At 35.6% G+C, this 20,286-nt stretch overlaps 2 protein-coding genes and 1 pseudogene across 3 annotated transcripts; 1 reads left to right on the top strand and 2 right to left on the bottom strand.

The window, feature by feature from the left end:
* Window positions 1–3,632: 3,632 nt before the first annotated feature.
* Window positions 3,633–5,653, bottom strand: LOC306665776 (large ribosomal subunit protein eL15-like; annotated as a pseudogene). Its single transcript has 2 exons — window positions 5,636–5,653; window positions 3,633–4,281 (listed from the first exon to the last, which is right to left on the bottom strand). The product of its transcript is annotated as a large ribosomal subunit protein eL15-like (transcript).
* Window positions 4,900–6,019, bottom strand: LOC306666719 (signal transducer CD24-like). Its single transcript, XM_079148949.1, has one exon. The coding sequence runs from the start codon at window positions 5,940–5,942 to the stop codon at window positions 5,706–5,708; it is 237 nt and encodes a 78-aa protein (XP_079005075.1). The 5' UTR covers window positions 5,943–6,019; the 3' UTR covers window positions 4,900–5,705.
* A 4,874-nt stretch (window positions 6,020–10,893) lies between these two features.
* On the top strand, window positions 10,894–20,275 carry LOC306665775 (uncharacterized protein; the record flags this gene model as incomplete). Its single annotated transcript, XM_079147392.1, has 3 exons — window positions 10,894–11,823; window positions 12,513–12,635; window positions 19,337–20,275. The coding sequence occupies 3 exons, from the start codon at window positions 10,894–10,896 to the stop codon at window positions 20,273–20,275; spliced, it is 1,992 nt and encodes a 663-aa protein (XP_079003518.1).
* Between the last annotated feature and the right edge of the window lie 11 nt (window positions 20,276–20,286).

Genomic DNA, 20,286 nt, shown 5'->3' with positions numbered 1-20,286 from the left:
ATATACATAAACCTAATGCTATTCTATTTGTAAGTGATGAATACTCTGAAAGAGAAATTAGGAAAACCACTCCATTCACAATAGCCTCAAAAAAAAAAAATACTTGGGAATTAATCTAATAAAAGAGGTGAAAGACCTCTACAATGAAAACTACAGAACACTAAAGAAATTGAGGAAAACCTTAGAAGATGGAAAAATCTTCTATGTTCTTGTATAGGCAGAATTAATCTTGTCAAAATGACGATTCTACCAAAGGCGCTATGCAGATTCAATGCAATTCCAATTAAAATTCCAATGACATTCCTCATAGAAATAGAGAAAGCAATCATGAACTTCATCTGGAAGAATAAGAGACCTCGAATAGCCAAAGCAATCCTGAGCAGAAAGTGTCAAGCAGAAGGTATCACAATACCAGACCTTAAACTATACTACAGAGCAATAACAACAAAAATGGCATAGTATTGACACAAAAATAGAGAGGAAGACCAATGGTACAGAATAGAAGAGACAAACGAACCCACATAAATACAGTTTTCTCATACTAGACAAAGGAGCCAAAACAATACAATGGAGAAAAGATAGCCTGTTGAACAAATGGTGCTGAGAAAACTGGAAATCCATATTCAGTAAAATGAAATTAAACCTCTATCTCTCACCATGCACAACCACAACTCAACTCAAAATGAATCAAGAACTTAGGAATTAGGCCAGAGACCCTACATATAATAGAAGACAAAGTAGAACCAAATCTTCATGTTGGCTTAGGATCAGACTTCCTTAACAAGACTCTAAAAGCACAAGAAATCAAAGCAAGAATCAATAAATGGGATGGACTCAGAATAAAAAGTTTTTTCTCAGCAAAGGATATAATCAATAATGTGAAAAGTGAACTTACAGAGTGGGAGAAAATCTTTTCCACACACACTTTAGATACAGCATTAATCTCCAAAATTTATTAAAAACTTACAGAACTTTATACCAAAAATACAAAGAACACAATCAATAAATGGGCCAAGGAACTGGACAGACACTTTACAGAAGATATACAGGTGATTAATAAATATATGAAAAAGTGTTCAACATCTCTAGTAATTAAGAAATGCAAATTAAAACCACCCTAATACTTCATCTTACTCTAATTAGAATGGTTGTTACCAAGAACACAAACAGTAATAGAAGTTGGTGTGGATGTGGGGAAAAAGGCACACTTTTACATTGCTGGTGGAGTTGCAAATTAGTGCAGCCACTCTGGAATGCAGTGTGGAGAATCCTCAGAAAACTTGGAATGGATCCACCTTTTGACCCAGTTATAACACTACTCGGTTTATACCCAAAAGACTTAAAATTAGCATACTACAGTAATGCAGTCACATCAATCTTTACAGCAGCTCAATTCACAATATCTAGATTGTGGAACCAACCTAGATGCCCTTCAACAGATGAATAGATAAAGACACTGTGGTATATATACACGATGGAATATTATTCTGCCATAAAGTAGAATAATATTATGACATTTGCAAATAAATGGATGAAATTGAGGACTATCATGCTAGGTAAAATAAACCAATCCCCAAAAAACCAAAGGCTGAATGTTTTCTCTGATATTTGGATGATTATACATAATGGAGTTGGAGGGGTAGGGGTGAGAGAAGAATGAAGGAACTTTAGATTTTGTTGAGGGAAATGAGAGGGAGGTGGGGTTGGGGTATGAAAGATGGTGGAATGAAACAGTCATCATTACCCTATGTAGATGTATAATTACAGGATGAATCTACATTGTGCACAATCATAGAAACAAAAAGTTGTACCCCATTTGTGTACAATGAATCAAAATAAGGTCTGTAAAAATTTAAAAAATTAAAAATGATTGAATAGGGAAGAAATAGAAAACTTGAATAGACCAATAAAAAATAAAGAAAATGAAAATGTAATTTTAAAAACTTCCAACCAAAAAAATCAAGACCAGATGCTTTGTGGCTGAATTCTACAAAGTAATCAAAGAATTGTACCCAAAACTTCTTAAACTCTTCTAAAAAATAGAGAGAGGGAGAATATTTCTAAACACATTGTATGAGTCCAGCATCACCTTAATATCACACAAATACAAAAAAGGAAACAATTACAATTTATGTAGTTTTATTTATTTATTTTTGCATAATAGTCATTTATTCCTTTAGTTGAGCAACTTCTACACACAATCAAAATGTATGGATTTTTTTCTTTTGTTGGGTAGAAAGGAATTTAATTCTCAAGTTTTTATGATCCTGCTGGATTTTTTCCTGGAAATCAATTAGCTGACTATAGAAATTGTTGGAGAAAAAAAAAAAAAAAACAGTTCAGGGAGGATATCAATTAAGACTTTAAATTTGAAACACCTGTTAAGTCAGTTAACCCAGAATTTAAAGAGTAAGGGCAATTCCTCCTCCATGTTCAACTTCACCATGCCAAACAGCAGACTAGTTTACTGGATAATATTAATAGAAATGAAACAGTGTGGTAACATACTTAATTGATGACCAACTCCATGGAATGTTAATATTTGGAGAGTTGACCAAGGATGAGAAAAATAGCCACACAACGTAAAGTTGATATCAACTCACGTCTTTAGTAGTCTTATGGGAGTTGCCCAAGGTGACTTGACTGAGCAAGTACTTTTGAATGACCAATCATACATTTGCCCATGTGGCTTGAGGATTCATAGTGGTTGCAAACCGGCAGTAAGTACTTTAAAATCTTGATCAGGACTCAGGACTTTTTCTAACCTTGCAAATACTTAGCAAAAAGCCACTGGCTCACCAGCTACACACCCTAGCATGTTATTAACTTTCAAACCTTGAGGTAAAGAATGAACACTCAATCCCATCAGTTTCAAAAAATACACTGGCATACATGCCACAGGTTACTGTTGCAACAAATTCAAAATGCTGGATTCCTGGGAGCCACATGATTAAACCAGTATTCACACTTGATGTGAACTTATAGGATACTGTGGAGACTTTAGCAATTTTGTTAAGCCTAGACTTTTAATGTGTAAGAGAAGCCTCTTCCAACAAATTTGTTCTTCTGAAAATAGGCAGCATTTGGGGATTTTTTTTTTTTCCCCTTTCAGAAGCATCAATTTTACAAATCAAACACTGGGTTAAATTTTAAAATGTGTGCTTTAAAGTTGAATGCATATGACCATGTGAGTTAGGATTTCCTCCCTGTATCTTAAGGAAAATCCAATCTTTAAAAGTTTATACTGCCACACTCCAACAAAACCCAACCACTTTTAGGTAAGCTACTGGAACGTTACATTATCCCAATGAAGTTGTAGGTTTTGTCACATGCACCAAAACAAATTTACCAAGCTGGTTCCAGCACTCCTCTTTTAAAGAATTTATTTGACACTTTTTATATCACATAACATATTTTAAACACTAATTGGATAAAGCAAGACAGAAAGTTAGAAATAAGATACACCATCACTTATTGTCTTCAAACATTATTGCACTTTAACATCCATAATTTGACAATGCATTCATGAAATAATCTGCAGACTAGTTGTAACAGACAAATAACACCCTTAATCAGACATGACTGTCCTAAATTGTTCATTAGGTATGAACTTTACAAACATCATACTTATATTAGTGGTAATGGTGGAGCTGGAGAGTATTTGTGCCTTCCCCAGGCTGCAAGGCGAGAACCACCCATGGTGTGGTGGAACTTGTGGCCCTTTCCAAGGCCACGACTCTCATGGCCTGCAGATGTTAGGCCACACATCTCCCTGTGCTTGTGAACTGGTCTGGTGATCCACTGGGTATAAGGATTTCTTCTGCGAGCTTTATGGAATGGATCAATGAGGATAACCTCAAACAATTTGTATGTGGAATCTTCACCAACCCTGTAAGAATTCAGGATTCTCAAAGCCCCACAATGGCGTCCAGCTCGCTCCTCCGCAACAGACTTGAAGGCTTCGAACAAACTTTAGCTGGTTAAAACCATGATGGACAGGCTTGCCATATGTCGCACCCTGAGGAACTGTGCGTGTGGGGTCACCACGGCGCACATGAATCCTGTTTATGACATAACCTCCCTTGGCCTTGCACTCCAGTCTGCAGGTGGGAGGCGGAGCCCTGTGGAGCTCAGAGAGCTGGCCGTGCTGCCAGCAGTGGACTCTCAGAAAAAAAGCGCCATCACGTCCGATAGCTTCTTCCCCCACAGCTCCTGGATGTACAGTGCGCACCCTTCCTGGCTCACCTGATGGCTGCCGCCAGATGGAAAGGCTTTATAGTTCTTTAAAAAAGTTTCATGTTAGGTTACTACTTTGTGAGTATATCAAAAAGGAATAAATGTACATGGATATATAAAGCTTTTGGTTCCTCAAATAAGGGTAAATTTTAAAAAATAGATTACTTCTAAAGGCATTTTAAAATAGTGAAAGTGTTCACCAGTAAATGAGTGTTACCACCATTAATGTATTGAGAAGTTCTGAAATATTAATAACTTGCTTTTAATTTCCCTGGGTAATAAAATCTGTTATGAAATTGTTTTAAAAGTTCACAATAGTATTTAAAATATTCTAGCTTTAAAATGGTTGTGACTTTAGGGCATGAACATTTTCTTCCACATCAGTTCCTGTGCTACTCCTCTCCTTGAAATCTCCTTTTCCTACCTGACATTTAATTCCAGAGAAAATTATACAATTATGTGACATTATAGAAAATTTTGTTGGTGTTTTGAAACTTCATATAAAAATAAACTTTTTCATGCACTCAAATTTTCAATAATTAAGTTGAATAATTACCATAGTCAACCTAAATATTTGTTATACTCATTTCTATGTTTTTATCTTTTAATTGATATTTTAAATGAAATTCCTTTCTAAACTTTTTTTTTTTTTTTTTAGGTCAATGCAATTTTACTCTTTGGAATCAGTTTCGCTAAAGGAATCTGGCAGTCTTATTGAATGAAAACAGGAGATGGGAGATGTCTACCATTTGACTTTGAGAGGATAAGCAAGATTTACTTGTGATGCACAGATTTGGGGTGGATTCCAATCATTGCCCTAGCACATGTCAATTCAAACATAAAAGATTAAACAAAATGTCAAATCCAAAAACCACAGAGGAAAGAGTTCAGTTCCCAAGGGAATAGAAATAGCTTAACAATGTGAAACTTTATCTAGAATATATCAGCATTAAATTAGTACTGATGAAACAATACATTGAGGATTTACAGTAACACCTGGAAGTTCCTTCTAATGTACATATAAATAGAATCATGGAAGCTTTTTTATATTACCTAACTGTTTTATGGCCTTATAGATTTCATGAACCAAATGAAAACTGAAATCTCCATTCCACATTCCATCCTTTATCTTTAGATAAAATCTATTCTTGTTTTCAAGGTACAGTTTTAAGTATCCATATTTCTTATGCCTCATTCAAGGAAATCATGTTCCAATTTTGGATGTTATCTCTTTTTATCTTGTACATGAAACTCCAGCAGATTTAATATCAGCATTCATCACCTGTGAAACCCTTCACATGTCCTTCAATCAATTTGGAATTCTCAACGTTTTCTGTGCCAATAAAATCAGGTGTGGAATTGGTAGATTTAATGCAGACCTGCTTCTTCCTTGACACACTGGACTTCTGGTCGCCATTCTGATTGGGTTTAGAAGATGGGGAAGTAGAGACGTTTCTTGGCCTGAGTCTCTAACAGTAGAGATGTAGAAGAGACAGCGAGATCACAAGGAGACTGGCTGTTGACTGCAGGGCACTGCCACCTGCCTTGGGTGTAGCATGAGTTGAATTGGGGGCAGCAGAGGTACTCTGTGAGGAGTTACTTGAAAGTGTCACAACAGCTGTTTGGTTTGAGTAAATCTGCGTGGGTAGGAGCAGTGCCAGAAGCAGCAGCCCCAGCCCCAGCCTGGCCACCATGGCTCTGCCCATGTCCGCTCCGACGGTGCGCGGCGTGTCTCGCAGGATGCTAGATGTGTGGAGATGGGACGGCTCCGGGAGGGCGCAGGCAAGGTCTCTAAACATTTTTATTAGTGCATTATAGTTATACCTAATAGTGAGGTTCATTTTAATCATGTTAATAGATTCATAATTTTTATTCGGAAGTTTTAAGACCTTGAAGGGAGAAATACAAATCATACTTTAATGTGTGTGACACATAAAAATAATTAATGCAAAGATATTCTCTTACTTTATGTTGTGTTATCATATTTTTATTCTTTATCAACCTCTCATACTCCTTTTTAAATTTTAATTTCCCTATATAACAAAGTGTCAGGATAAAAGATCAACATAAAAAAAATGATAGCTTTCTTATAACCTCAAAAAGAAAAAAATTCAAAGAAAGAAATTGAGGAAGATCTTAGATGATTTTGGAAAGACCACCCCTATGTTCTTAGATGGGCAAAATTAATATTGTCAAATGGTTAGATGACCACTATCATTACACAGATTCAATGCAATCCCCATAAAAATACCAAAGACATTCTTCCAAGTAGTTTTAAAACAGTAAAGAATTCTGAAAAGTAGACTTACATATATGTTAGAAGTCATGTGAAACTAAATCCTAATGCTGGGCATGGTGGCAGCCTGTGATCCCAGCATCTGAGGCAGGAGGAGCTTGAGTTCAAAGCCAGCCTCAGTAACTTAGCAAGGCCCTAAGCAACTCAGCAAGACCCTGAGTTTAAATAAAATATTTAAAAAGGCTGGGAATGTGACCCAGTGATTAAGAGCCCCTGAGTTTAATCCCCATTACCTGCCCCCAAAAGAATCAAATCATAAAAAGACAATAGTAGCAAAACTAATATAAAATTTGTATGAATAGATGAAATCAATGGATATATCCATGGAAAATATATACTGAAAACTTTCATAAGCTTTGTAATAAAAATACAAATATCTGAAATAACATGCCATACAACTAGCATTTTAAATGAGTGAGGAAATATATTATTTAGTGGATCAAATGATGATCCACCAAAATAATGACAATATTAGGTTTCTTACTTTCCAGCCTAACAAAAATATACATGAGAGAATTAAAGATTTCACTTTAAACTAAAAGTATCAATGAATAGGTATAAAATTAAGACAAATAATACTGCATAAACAATTGCATAAAGTTGGGATTTGCAAAGTTTTCTTAAGGCAGATAAAACATGAATTTCCTTATTAAATATACAATGATATATGCATATATTTAATTATAAGAAATATTTTATTTCAACAATTTATAACGTGCAGTAAAAATAAACAAATCTAATGACTATAAATGTGGAATTTAGTCAAATAATTTGGTATACCCTTATAATGGAATGTCATTGAGGCACTGATGTTATGGTTAATATTTTCTGATACTGAAAAATATTTACACTTGTTAATGAAAGTAACTGGCTACAAAGGAGACCAGGCTCATTTACCCAATTATGTAGTTAACTTCCAATAGCTATGACATGGACTTTGCCCACATCACCCATAGCAATGAACTGAAGAACATATACAATTGTGAGATCTGAATATGGGTAACAGAATTTTTCTATGATATGGTCTGTCAGGAAAACCAAAAAAATGTTCTGTTGAGAAATGCCTTCCTTTATGTGTCTCTCTTGAGAGACCAAAGTTCTGGACACTAATCAACTCCATGATAATGAGAAATTTGGAAATACAGATCCCCAAGGACTTGAGAGAATCCATATCCCATGTATTTTTCTTTCATTTTACTCTGAGTTTCTCCAGGGAACATTACTCAAGCCATATTTACTCTCACCTGAGTATTGGGCAGTGATATTCACTCCAGGAGAGAAACCCTGTTATTCTAAAGTCATATCACCAGTGATATTCTCTACATGCCGATAAATGTGAAAGGGAGACAGAGAGAGAAGACCTAAAGGACGTAAGTAACCCTCTAAATGTCTTGTATGGCCTTGTCTTTCTCACTCTGAGCTGCTTCCAGTCACACTAGTCAACACCAAGAATTGAGTCAGTGTTGCTCCTTCTGCATATTCACTAAAAATAATTGGGTTCATTCAACAAGAATAATCAGAAACGTCTTGCAAAGAATAAAGTTCTTGATCTTTTTGCCAAAAGAGAAAGGATTTTTCTCTGGACAATTGTTTTCCAAAGGGTACTTGATAGTGTTTATTATACGCAAGATGTGAAAAGGTAGGTTTTTACAATTCTGTTTTGGTTTGAAAACACACACACACACACACACACACACATACAGGCACACACACACACACACACACACACTCTTCTGATCCCTCTTCTTCCTAGGTCCTGTTCAATGACTCCATTCAAGTTTCAAGTCAGACTTGAACTGTGGAGAAAGCAAATTCTTACTCACTTCATTTTCAGAGGTATGAGCAAGTTCTCAGGAGATTGGATAGAATATTTATTCTTCAACCTAATCAGAATAAAAATCAGAGTAAGTGATGGGTAGAAGTGGAAAGCTCTTCTTGAAATATTACTTAAAATCCAAATGTTTTAACAATATTTTTGAGTATTGTAATAGGAAGTTGTGAGATGAATAAATAGATGATTTTTATTTTACTTAATATTCTTGTAGACACATAAGCACATAAACTTAATATTTCCCTATGTAAAATTAAAATTAAATTGCTGTTTGGTGGTAATATCACAATGTACACATATATCAAACATCATGTACATTTTGAGTATATTCAATTTTTATTTGTCAATAGTACTTCGGTAAAGCTATAAAAACAAATTTACTGTAAATAATGTGGGATATGAATTGCACAAACAAAAATGATCTTTAATATTTACATAATGCAGTTGTAAATTCAATGGATGTTAGCATCACTTTTGAATTCCTGTATTAATTTCAACAGATGTGTTACATATTGGATTGTGCATTTGAATTTTTACAAAAGGAAACAAATTAAAATTTTATTTCTAAAGATGCTTGTAAACCTAACATCCTATCAAATTATGTGATTTTAGAATATTAGAAAATTGGTAATTCCTTGCTTATGAATAAATTCATATTTAAGAAAACTTTACTCTAAAAGAGTTCACATTTAAGATGATACTAAAGTTTTAAGAGTATGTACATTGTGTTTTCTCAAGGAAATGGGAATAAGTTATACCTGCTTTAGATCTATTTGTTTAGACTATTTTAGTTACTTTAGTGACTAAAACTAAAAGCACACTAGTTTGAGAAAAACTACCATTTTATGTTAAGCAGCATTAGCAATATGCAGAATGTGGGAATCTCTATAGCATAATATTCAGGCTTTCTGAGTAGAATTCATTATTAGTTATGCATATGTAATCATTTAGCTCCAGAATTTAAACCATTAAAACATTATTTCCCCCTATTCCTGAAACAATTTTACTGTTTGAATATAAACATGTCTGAATAAAACAAAAAAGCAATCCTTTATTATTACTGCAAGTAAATGATTCAAGAAGATGCTATCACCAGAGCAGAAAATTTGGGAGCACAGGTGATAACATCATAAAAATAGTAAGTGAGGAGGCAGGGGGATTGTATTATGATCCAATCTCCTTTCATTTCTTAAACAGAGCAATGTAAACTGAGTTGAAGAAGATATGATTTGCCTTCTTATGATTTTTTAAATGCTGACGTCTTGTCTTTAAACGAATTGATTACAATTTTCCCCTTATTTTTATCACAAACATCTCAAGTTATCTATCTCAACAAATGTGTGTACATCTGAGATTGTGTGCCTGTGTATTTTCATATGTGTGTGTGTGTGTATATATATATATCTATATATCTATATATATGACCTATGTTTTTCCCATAACCTTAAGAGATAAATGATTTTATGTAAGTACTCCTAAGCATGTTGTTAAAGAAAATACAGCATTATTTAGTTTCCCTCTATATTGAAACTTAACCTGGATCTAACCCCATATCATTCTGATCCAATAATTAAATGTAAGAAACATCATCATAATTTTCCTTGTCTGTGAGACAAAAAAGACACAAAATACATTCCATTTATTTTCCTGACCAAATTTTCTACTGTTAATCCTATTTTTTGCAGTTCAATTTCTATTACTGTGAACAATGATCATTAAAAATCCATTCAATGGTCATTTTAAATTAGTTTCAGCATCCACCTGCTACTCCTCTCCCACATAATAACCACTGTTATGGTTTGGATATGAAGAGTCTCTCAAAATTTCCGATGATAATGCAGGAATGTTCAAAGGTGATATGATTAGATTATGAGAACTATAGCCTGATCCATTTGATGAATTAATCAGTCGAAAGGTCTACTGTACTGTGTGGTAACTGTAGGCAGGCGGAGTGTAGCTGGAGGTGGATCACTGGGGATATATCCTTGAGGATTATGTCTTGTTCCCCTGGCTCCTCTCTGTCTTCCTGCACCATAAGGTAGCAACTCTCCTCCACCATTGACGTTCTACCATGATGCTCCACCTGCCCTCAAGCCTAGAACCATGGAGTCAGCTGACCATGAACTGAACTTCTGAAACTGTAAGCTCAAAGTAAATTTTTCTTCCTGTAAGTTGTTATTATCAGGTTTGAGTAGTGTGTTAGTCAGATTTTTGTCACTGTGACCAAATGGAACCTTTTCCTAAGTAGATCGTCTTTAATAATAGCTTTTAACAATTAGGGTGAAGGAAGAGACAGTTCATGATAAAAAGAGGAGTTGTCAAGTATTCATTGTGACAAAAAATGATACAAAAATGACTTTGCATTTATGAATGTCTTTGTAATAATCATATGTTTTCTTCTTTGTGTAATTGCACTGGTTAAAAACCTTATCTAAGAGTTTATTTCAAATATAGTAGGTAAATAGTAATAAGGATACTTCCCTAGATTGAATTTCTAATACCCAGTTTTCTCTTTTACCTTAGAAGACTGATGGAAGAAAACAATGAAACCTCTGGAGGAGGTTTTATCTTGCTTGGATTCTCAGACCAGCCCCAGTTGGAAATCATCCTTTTTGTGGTAGTTTTGATATCCTATCTTCTGACCCTAGTGGGCAACACAACCATCATCGTGGTCTCCTGCCTGGACTCCAAACTCCGCACACCTATGTACTTCTTCCTCACTAATCTCTCCTTTCTTGACCTTGCCTTCACCACCAGCATCGTGCCCCAGCTGTTGTGGAACCTGAGGGGACCAGCCAAGACCATCACGTCCACCGGCTGTGCCCTACAACTCTACGTGTCCCTCTCCTTAGGTTCCACCGAGTGTGTCCTCCTTACTGTCATGGCATTTGACCGCTACGTAGCTGTCTGCAGGCCTCTCAATTACACCACTGTCATGCACCCATCATTCTGCAAGGCCTTGGCAGGAATAGCCTGGCTAAGCGGAGTGGGAAACACTCTCATCCAAAGTACCATCACCCTGAGGCTTCCTCGATGTGGGCACCGTCGCCTCCACCACTTCCTGTGTGAGGTGCCTGCCATGATCAAGCTGGCATGTGTTGACATCCATGCAAACCAAGTCCAGCTTTTTGTGGCAACATTAGTTCTCCTCCTCCTTCCCATGGCATTGATATCCATCTCCTATGGATTCATCGCACACGCTGTGATAAAAATCAAGTCGGCCCACGCTTGGCGCAAGGCTCTAGGGACCTGTGGCTCTCATCTCCTAGTGGTGTCCCTTTATTTTGGGACCAGCTCTGTCATATACATCCAGCCTCAGAGATCCTATGGCCACAGTCAGGGCATGTTCCTCACACTCTTTTATACAGTTGTGACTCCCACCCTCAACCCCCTCATATACACCTTGAGGAACAAGGATGTGAAAGGAGCTCTGAGAAGACTGCTGAGGAGAGAACAAAATTTCTAATGGAAAAATCAAGGAGCAGTGACTTTCTGTGCTGGAAACTTATTCAAGAGACATAATATTAAATAACCACTCCCTAATGTGTAGTGCATGTGTGGCTGACTTGCCTCTCTAGCTGCATTCACATACAGTGTGGCCCACATTGTCTCAAAAAAGAACATTTAGATTCAACTTCTGTTGCTCATGGAACCTCCTATGTGTGTGTCATAAATATTTTCACAAACTCCCTTATTAAATGTATTTGAAAGGCTAAAGTATATAGTAAGAATTGAAGATTTTGTAGATTTTCACCACATATATATATATATATATATATATATATATATATATATGCCTGCAAACATGATTAGGGTATTAAAATAATATTTACTGTTTGAAAAGTTCACAAGTATATTTTAGCATGAATAAATTATTGTAGTATTCCCTTTGTAGAAGAATTGTCTTGTAGTATTATTGCAAACATTTTGTAGATATTGTATCAGTTTTTTCAAGGAAAAATACAACAAAACCAAACTTCAAAAAGTGGTGTTTTTTGACATCAGTGACCAGAACTGTGAATCTACTTAAACTACTATGGAAACTACTGGCTTTTACCAAACAATAATTAAAATAATTGTTGAATAGTTATGAATAATTAGTAAGTAATTTAATGAATACTTAACATGCATTTAATGCATGTAATGCAGTTTCAGTTTGATCGAGGTCCTTGGCAAAATCTTGCACTCAATTCTAACAGACTCTTGCTTTCCCCAGTGTCCTTGTGGTTGTTGAACATGTGGACTCTGGAGCCACACTGCCTTGGTTTGAAGGTATGTTTTACTCACTTGCCATTCATGTCCCTCTGCTCTTTACTTTGCCTTTGTGTTTCTCAATCAGTGTGACATGTTCAGTGAGGATTAAACAAACTTAACTCATGCAAAGTGTCAAAAAGTCATGGTACTGGGAAATACTGAGTAAATTTAACAATTGTTTAAAATATTTTCAAAAATAGAATGGTGCACAGAATTCTCCAGTCTTCCCACACAATCTCCATCACTCCCAACAAGTGCTTCATTGTGTTTGTTTTGTATTTTATATTGACTGATCTTTAAATTTTTAAATTTATTCATTTGTTTTTTACTGGCAACACTAAAATCAATCAAAATCTCTCTTTACACCTCTTTGTATCAACACCAATTTGTAGTCAAGTACCAATTATGACTATGGAATCTTTGCTCAAAGAATATTGTTGAAAATTATTATTAGTGAAGCTTAGAGCGCTTGGGTTCAAATTCCAGTCCTATGAAACTAATCAACTATAATAGTGTTTAATTAATATCTATGCTATACCAATTCACTGTTTCCTCAATTGTACAGAGTGGTAACAATTGTTCCTAACTTACTTGGCTACTGTGATAAATAAATCTGATTGGGATAGAGTTTAGCTCAGAGCTATCTTTTATGTATTAATAACAACCACCCAATAATTATTTACTTCTACATCACTTATACTATTCCAAACTTCACAACCTCATTGACCTTATCCATTTAATGATCTCTCTATATCTTGAGTCACTTTTGAGTATTATTTCAACAATCTTTGACTATGCCCAACTATTCCCTTTTTGGTAGCTCCTTAACTCAGCATAAAGTTGGAACGCAGATCCTCATTATATTTAAATTTCTCTTATCATCACGGACAGAGGAAATTCTTCTCCAAACTATCCCTAGTGTTCTTACTTAACCCATTTCATTCATCACATGCACATTGCCACTGCCCTAGTTCAGATCCTCTATCTTGCTCCAAAAAAAGACTGAAAAGCTCTGAGCAGAAATGGGTTTACAGGAAGAAATGGGTTTGGAGGGCAGAGTTTAAAGACTATGGATGCTCCCAGACGTCTAATAGATTTTCTGCCTTACAGCCTTCCACACCTGGCTCATGGACTCCATGTGGGTCACCTTCTAGCTTTCAAGGCACTTAAAAGTGTTGGCACCTGTGACCAAATTTTTTAAGTTTCCAAACTGTATAGTATATGTATGTATATTATATGAAGGGATATATATCCCTTAGGGATATGTGTATTATATGAAGAAAGCTGGACATTCCTGCGATTTCTAGAAAAATATCTTGTATAAGGTCTTGGACACCAGAATCATACCAACCTAATTCCAGTTCCTGGAGTGAGTTCCTTAATCTGCAAATCTAAAGAGTGGAGTAATAGGGCCAATTTCATGATACCACGGTGAGGAGCAAGTGAAACCCTGCATGAAATAAGCCTGACATCTAGCAAATTTCAACACTCGCCTATTAACAGCAAGATTCCTCAAGGAGCTCTATCAAATCAGAAGAAGCATTACTTCATTCTTTCATCTCTCCTGCACACACCAGGGGTATGGCTCTTTCCACACTCCTGGAGAAGAGCTTTAGAATGCCACCTGATTTTTCTGGTTATTTACAAATGATAAAAAATGTCACTTTTCCCAATAAAATATTCTCATATCAGTAGTTCAAATGTCTGCTTTCAGGTCACAAATAAAAGACTATAAAGAAATAGTAAAGAGTTTACAACTGAGAACATTGAAATGTACTTTTTGGTACATTTTTATAAAAGTTTAGCAAAATTGATAAACTGCTAGCAAGATTGTGCAAGAAAGTAAAGAACAAGAAACCATTATCGTTAAGCAAAATATTATAGCCAGTATTAAATAAATTCTAAATAGAATAAAGATAATCAATGAGCATTATAAACCACTGCATACTTCAGGAATTTCAGGAATATATTTCCTTACACTTTGGGACTGAATTGGAACAGGAAGGCATTTTAGCCTGGCAGGTGTTAAGTGTGGGGGGTTAACAGAAACCCAGGAAGGTGTGCAAATGAGAGAGAGAGAGAGAGAGAGAGAGAGAGAGAGAGAGAGAGAGAGAGAGAGAGAGAGAGAGAGAGATTAGAGAAAGAAGCTAGAGGAAAGGGAAAGGATGTACAACAGTATGGGTGGTACAGATATACATAGTAGGAAGATTTTCTAAAGAAGAAATATACTATGTCAGGAAACAGCAGGGTCTTTCTAGGAACTCAACCCCAGGGTGGTGACAAAGCTTTTCAGTAACTTCAATATATTCAAATTAATAGAACTTTTCCTCATGGTTTGATATTTCAATAATTTACTGGTTCATTAAGAAAGAATTCCTGTGTGAGGATGTCATGAATATATATAGTATTTAATCATTGGATGTAACTCATCTGGAAAGAATATTTGTGAATGGTATGATAGTGATCACATCCCCTTTTCCATGAGTGATTAATTATTACAGTAGCTTCTAGTGAAAAAAATTACTCCTTCTAGTGACCTGAAAAGTCAAATTTGTTTAAAAGTTTAGAGTGTCTTATTCTACTTATAGTTTACAAATTATTTTATTACTTTTGTGAACCTTGAATTTTATCAAAACCTGATTTTGGATGTAATGTAATTTTTTCTTCCTTAATTCTAATATTTTGGTGAATTATAATTATTCATGATTTGACTCTGGAATAAATTCAATTTGGACAATGAGTATAATATTTTTAATAATGGACTTGATCATATTTCAAACCCATTTTAGTTTGTGAGACTGTCTTTTGGTTTTCTGTCTTGTTGTCAAAGTTACACTTGACTTAAAAATGGATTTGTATTTTTCCAAACCTCTGACATATATAAAGATTTTCTAGAAATCAATTTGAAAAACAGCACCTAAAGACTTGGACAGGTATGATATAATGAACTATAAACATAAAGTAATCTGGTCAATTTTATTAGTCATCGAGGAAGCACAAAATTTAAATTGAAATGAGATATCCATCACATATTACCAGATGGTTAAAATTTTTAAAGTCCAAAATAATAGGCACAGATGTGGGCAATTGGGATTCCCAAACCTTATGAAGTATACATGTTTACACCAATTTCCTGAGTTAATATTGTCTACTAAAGCTAAATATATGTGTACTTATTTTATGGCTAAGCAATTCATCAGAAGATCAGAATTTTCACCCAGAGATATATGCAAAACAATTCACAGCAGCATTGCTCATAAAAGATGAACCTGGAAACACTTAAATATCTATCAATACTATAGTGGATAAACATGATGTGGCATATTCACACAATGAAATACAATGCAGCAATCAAAATTGTGATTTATAAGCATCACAATGATTAAATCTCACAAAGATGAATGAATGAAGGCATAGATTATTTTGTTTGTATACCATTCAGAAATCATAATAATGCTTACATGGGATAAGTAAAATATTATATGGAAATGAATTGAGGGTTGTTCTAGAGTGTTCCTCGTTTTATTTCTGAGTCAGGATGTGTTCACAATGTATAATTTGGCACCCTGCATCTTTATGAACTTTGGTATATGAAATAAATTTCTTTAAAGAATCAATACGTTTTCATAAAATTCAGATTCTATTGAAGATTATGAATATTTTTCAGTCCAGGGACTCAATGCACAGAAAATTGATCAGTTGAGCTGAATAGTTGTTTCCCTCAGATTCTTTATGGGCTGTGAAGTTGGTCCAGGTTTCTGCTACTCTTTTAGTACTGAGTATGGGCCTTAGCTAAATGTGGTTGCCATTCATTGTTATATTACTGCACTTGTTTTCTTAGACCTGATTATCTCTGTCATTAATATCATCTGGCTAGAACCTGAATGCACATGAGTTTTTCCTCAGACTCTAAAATATTGGAAGAGGAATCGATAGCCCCAGACAAAATGAAGTTCTCCTCACCCACTGAGAAAAGCCTGTGGAGAACAGCATGAAGTATGAGATGAATATGGGAATTTTATAGGCAGTGGACAGGAAATTAATGGGATTTCCACTTGGGGCCTCTGTTTCATCTTAGGTGTCATCTTACGTGTGCAGGGATGGGAGGGAGAATTTAATAATTTGTCCCAGTTTTCTATGACAGTAAAAGAGAAGAACAACAGGACACATGTAGAATGATTTCTGGGCAGATCTAGGAGGCCATCTGAAGAGGGACCAGGAATTTTAAGGGTGTGATTCTACAGAGTCATATGTTTATTTCCATCAAAGTCAAGTGCCTGTAAGAAATGAGGGGGAAAGCCCTGTTGAAATGCTCCAGGCCTGCAGTTTTCAGGGTAGTCAGGAAAGGATAGGTGAGAGAAAATTTTAAGGTCACAATGAAGTTATCTGCCAGTAGGATATATTTATTGTATTGTGTGTGTGTGTGTGTGTGTGTGTGTGTGTGTGTAGAAAATACTAGATTATCGATGGAAATTTAATATGAATATATTTGAAATAGACTGACTCAATATTGGGAGGTTATTAAAGTAGAAGTTAAAAGTTTTTGTGGTTTTGTGTAGTTTAAACAGTACTAAAAGGTAAGGAAAGCAAAAGAATCTCTTTCAGAATGACCTCCTGGGACAGTTGACTTTGGATACTACAGAGCCTCAGATTAATTGCCATATTGGGAGAACTGTGTCCCTGGGAACTTTTTGGATTCAGTGGTCTGTGTCCTCTCCCAGCCTCTCTTCATTTGCTAATCTTCAGGGATCTCCAATCTCAAATAAGTGTCCCCACAACCAACACATGGGCCTCAGATACTGATTTATCGCTTCAAGGTAAAATTTTTTTGAGCTCTATGGCTTAAATCCTTTTCTTTTAAAAGGTGATTATCAGGATGAAAAAAAAATATGAAGAGCGTCCTCTCTTTTAATATATTTGCTATTTATGCCTTGATTTTATAGCTTCCTCATTCCTGTGATTTTTAACTTTTAATAATAAATTGAGATTCGGGATTAAAGTGATGTCCATCTAGGGAGATAATATGGGGCACATGTGATTTCAGATTTTGCATCAGAGTTAAATACAATTCTTCTATGAGCCTAAAATGAACACACTCTTATATGTAAGGAACTTGCTCATGACCAGAATTAATCTCTCATTTCATTCTTTTCAGATTGTGTATGTGTGAGAATGTGTTTTAAAAATATTACCAAAAGTCTCATTGGGTGAAGATGGGTAAAGAGGCTATAAGCAGGATTAGAATGAGTGACACACCTGAATTTATTTTATTGCATTGATAGAAGTAAAGTGAGAATTGAAAATCATGCGTATATATATTTGTGGCTTTTGCATGGATACATATATGTATAAATGTCATTGAAATATAATATATATATATATGTGTATGTATATAGAGGTCCTCCTTCATATTCTTTTTACTATTGTGCTCCCCTTTCCATATTTTGTGTGATCCCTTAAGGAATTCATATTGTTACTTGGTGTCCCTCCCCTTCCATTCCCTTGGCTTCATTTTCACTGAATTCTGCTAGATATCATTTTTATATGATAAGTGAAATTAGCATAAGGTATTGCTTTTGATAATTATTTCACATCTCTTATTTCCATGATTAATTTTCACAAGTAATTACCAACCACAGGATGTGCAATTATTAGGGAAGAATTTCAAGGTCTGAAAGATTTTTTTCACACCCATGTAGAAAGTGTTTATTTTTCCTAAACAAGAGGTACGGTTATGGTCTGAGTATATTCACTGAATGAGTGAATATATTTTAAACTTTTGCATTTATAAATATTTGGAGTTTTAGAAAGCTGACCCTTTAGTCTTCTAGAAGGTAAAAATTCTATGTAGGTTTCCTGCACATTGAGGCAGCCCTTTCATCCCTTTGAAGGGCCCTGGTAATGGTGATCCCCACTCATTCCATTCAGGTTTAACCACGTTTTCATTCAACATTCCCTTTCCTAGCACCACACACCAAAAAAAGAGGGTCGTTTTGAATGCACTGCACGAATCTGTATCCTCAGTACACTGGTGGAATAAGTGAATTAACTAATCCCTAAAGGAAACATGCTTCCGAAATTATGTGTCCACATGATTAAACATGTAATATAAACATTAATATTATGACTTTATTAGCCAAATGTTTACCACTTTACAGTAGAAAGAATCTCTATATTCTCCAAAACCGAACAGTCATTTATATAAAGAAAATCTTCAAAAAAGAATGCCCAACTCAAAGTTCATGCTTGAAGACTGGAATTTTTATATATACATACATATACACATATACATGTATATGCATATGTATGTATATATAAAATTTACTTATATTAAACATCTATTTTACTGAATTTTTCCATTTAATTTGAATGATTTGTCATAAGCTATCAGCAAACTTAATGTATTTTTTCTTTGACATTTTCTTTCTTTCTCTGTATTTTTTTCCCCTGTGGAAGATTTTATCTCAGCTTCTAATAGTTCTCTCTCAAAAGACTTTGTTTCCACAGTAGGCTCCAGCTGTCTCTCTGTAGAGGGTCTTTAGCATCATCCTTGGCAACTTTTGAAGGACAATGCACTGAAATTTATTCTGTGAGTCACTGTAATTTGTCTGAGTGAGGAATTCAAAGGTTATTTTATAAAGTTTGATGTTGTCACTAGTGACCAACACATTATACTCTCTTCTTAATTCTTGTAATGTTTTTCTTCTTGTCTGAACAAGGTGATGGGCATGACCAATAGCAGTACCAAAGGAGACTTCATTCTGGTGGGCTTCTCAGACCAGCCCCAGCTGGAAAAGATGCTGTTTGTGGCTGTTTTGATATCCTACCTCCTTACCTTGGTGGGAAATACACTAATTATTTTGGTCTCTTCCATAGACCCTAAACTCAAAATACCCATGTACTTTTTCCTTACTCACCTCTCCCTCGTTGACATCTGTTTTACCACCAGTATTGTTCCCCAGCTGCTGTGGAACCTAAAAGGACCAGCCAAGACCATCACACCCCTGGGTTGTGCCATCCAGCTCTATGTCTCCCTGGCACTGGGTTCCACTGAATGTGTTCTCCTGGCCGTGATGGCTTTTGACCGCTATGCTGCCATTTGCAAACCTCTCCACTACACATCTGTGATGAACCCACGCTTGTGCCAGGTTCTGGCAGGGGTTGCATGGCTGAGCGGAGCAGGAAATGCTCTCATCCAGTGCACTATCACCCTCTGGCTACCTCGCTGTGGACACCGGTGGCTCCATCATTTCTTTTGTGAGGTCCCCTCCATGATTAAGCTTGCATGCGTGGACATCCATGCCAATGAGATTCAGCTCTTCTTTGCTTCACTGGTCCTGCTTCTCTTGCCCTTGGCACTGATATTGATGTCCTATGGACATATAGCCAAGGCAGTTATAAGAATCAAGTCAGTCCAGGCATGGCACAAAGCCCTGGGGACATGTGGATCCCACTTGACAGTAGTATCCCTCTTCTATGGGAGCATCACAGCCATCTACATCCAGCCCAACAGTTCCTATGCCCACAATTATGGGAAATTCATTTCCCTCTTCTATACAGTCATCACCCCAACCCTCAATCCTCTCATTTACACCTTGAGGAATAAAGAAGTGAAAGGTGCACTTGGAAGACTATGCCACAGAGAACTACGTGCATAAGGCATTATTTT

Source organism: Sciurus vulgaris, assembly GCF_902686455.1.
Source record: "Sciurus vulgaris genome assembly, chromosome: 7".
Taxonomy (NCBI): domain Eukaryota; kingdom Metazoa; phylum Chordata; class Mammalia; order Rodentia; family Sciuridae; genus Sciurus; species Sciurus vulgaris.
This window is presented reverse-complemented; position numbering and strand designations above follow the sequence as displayed.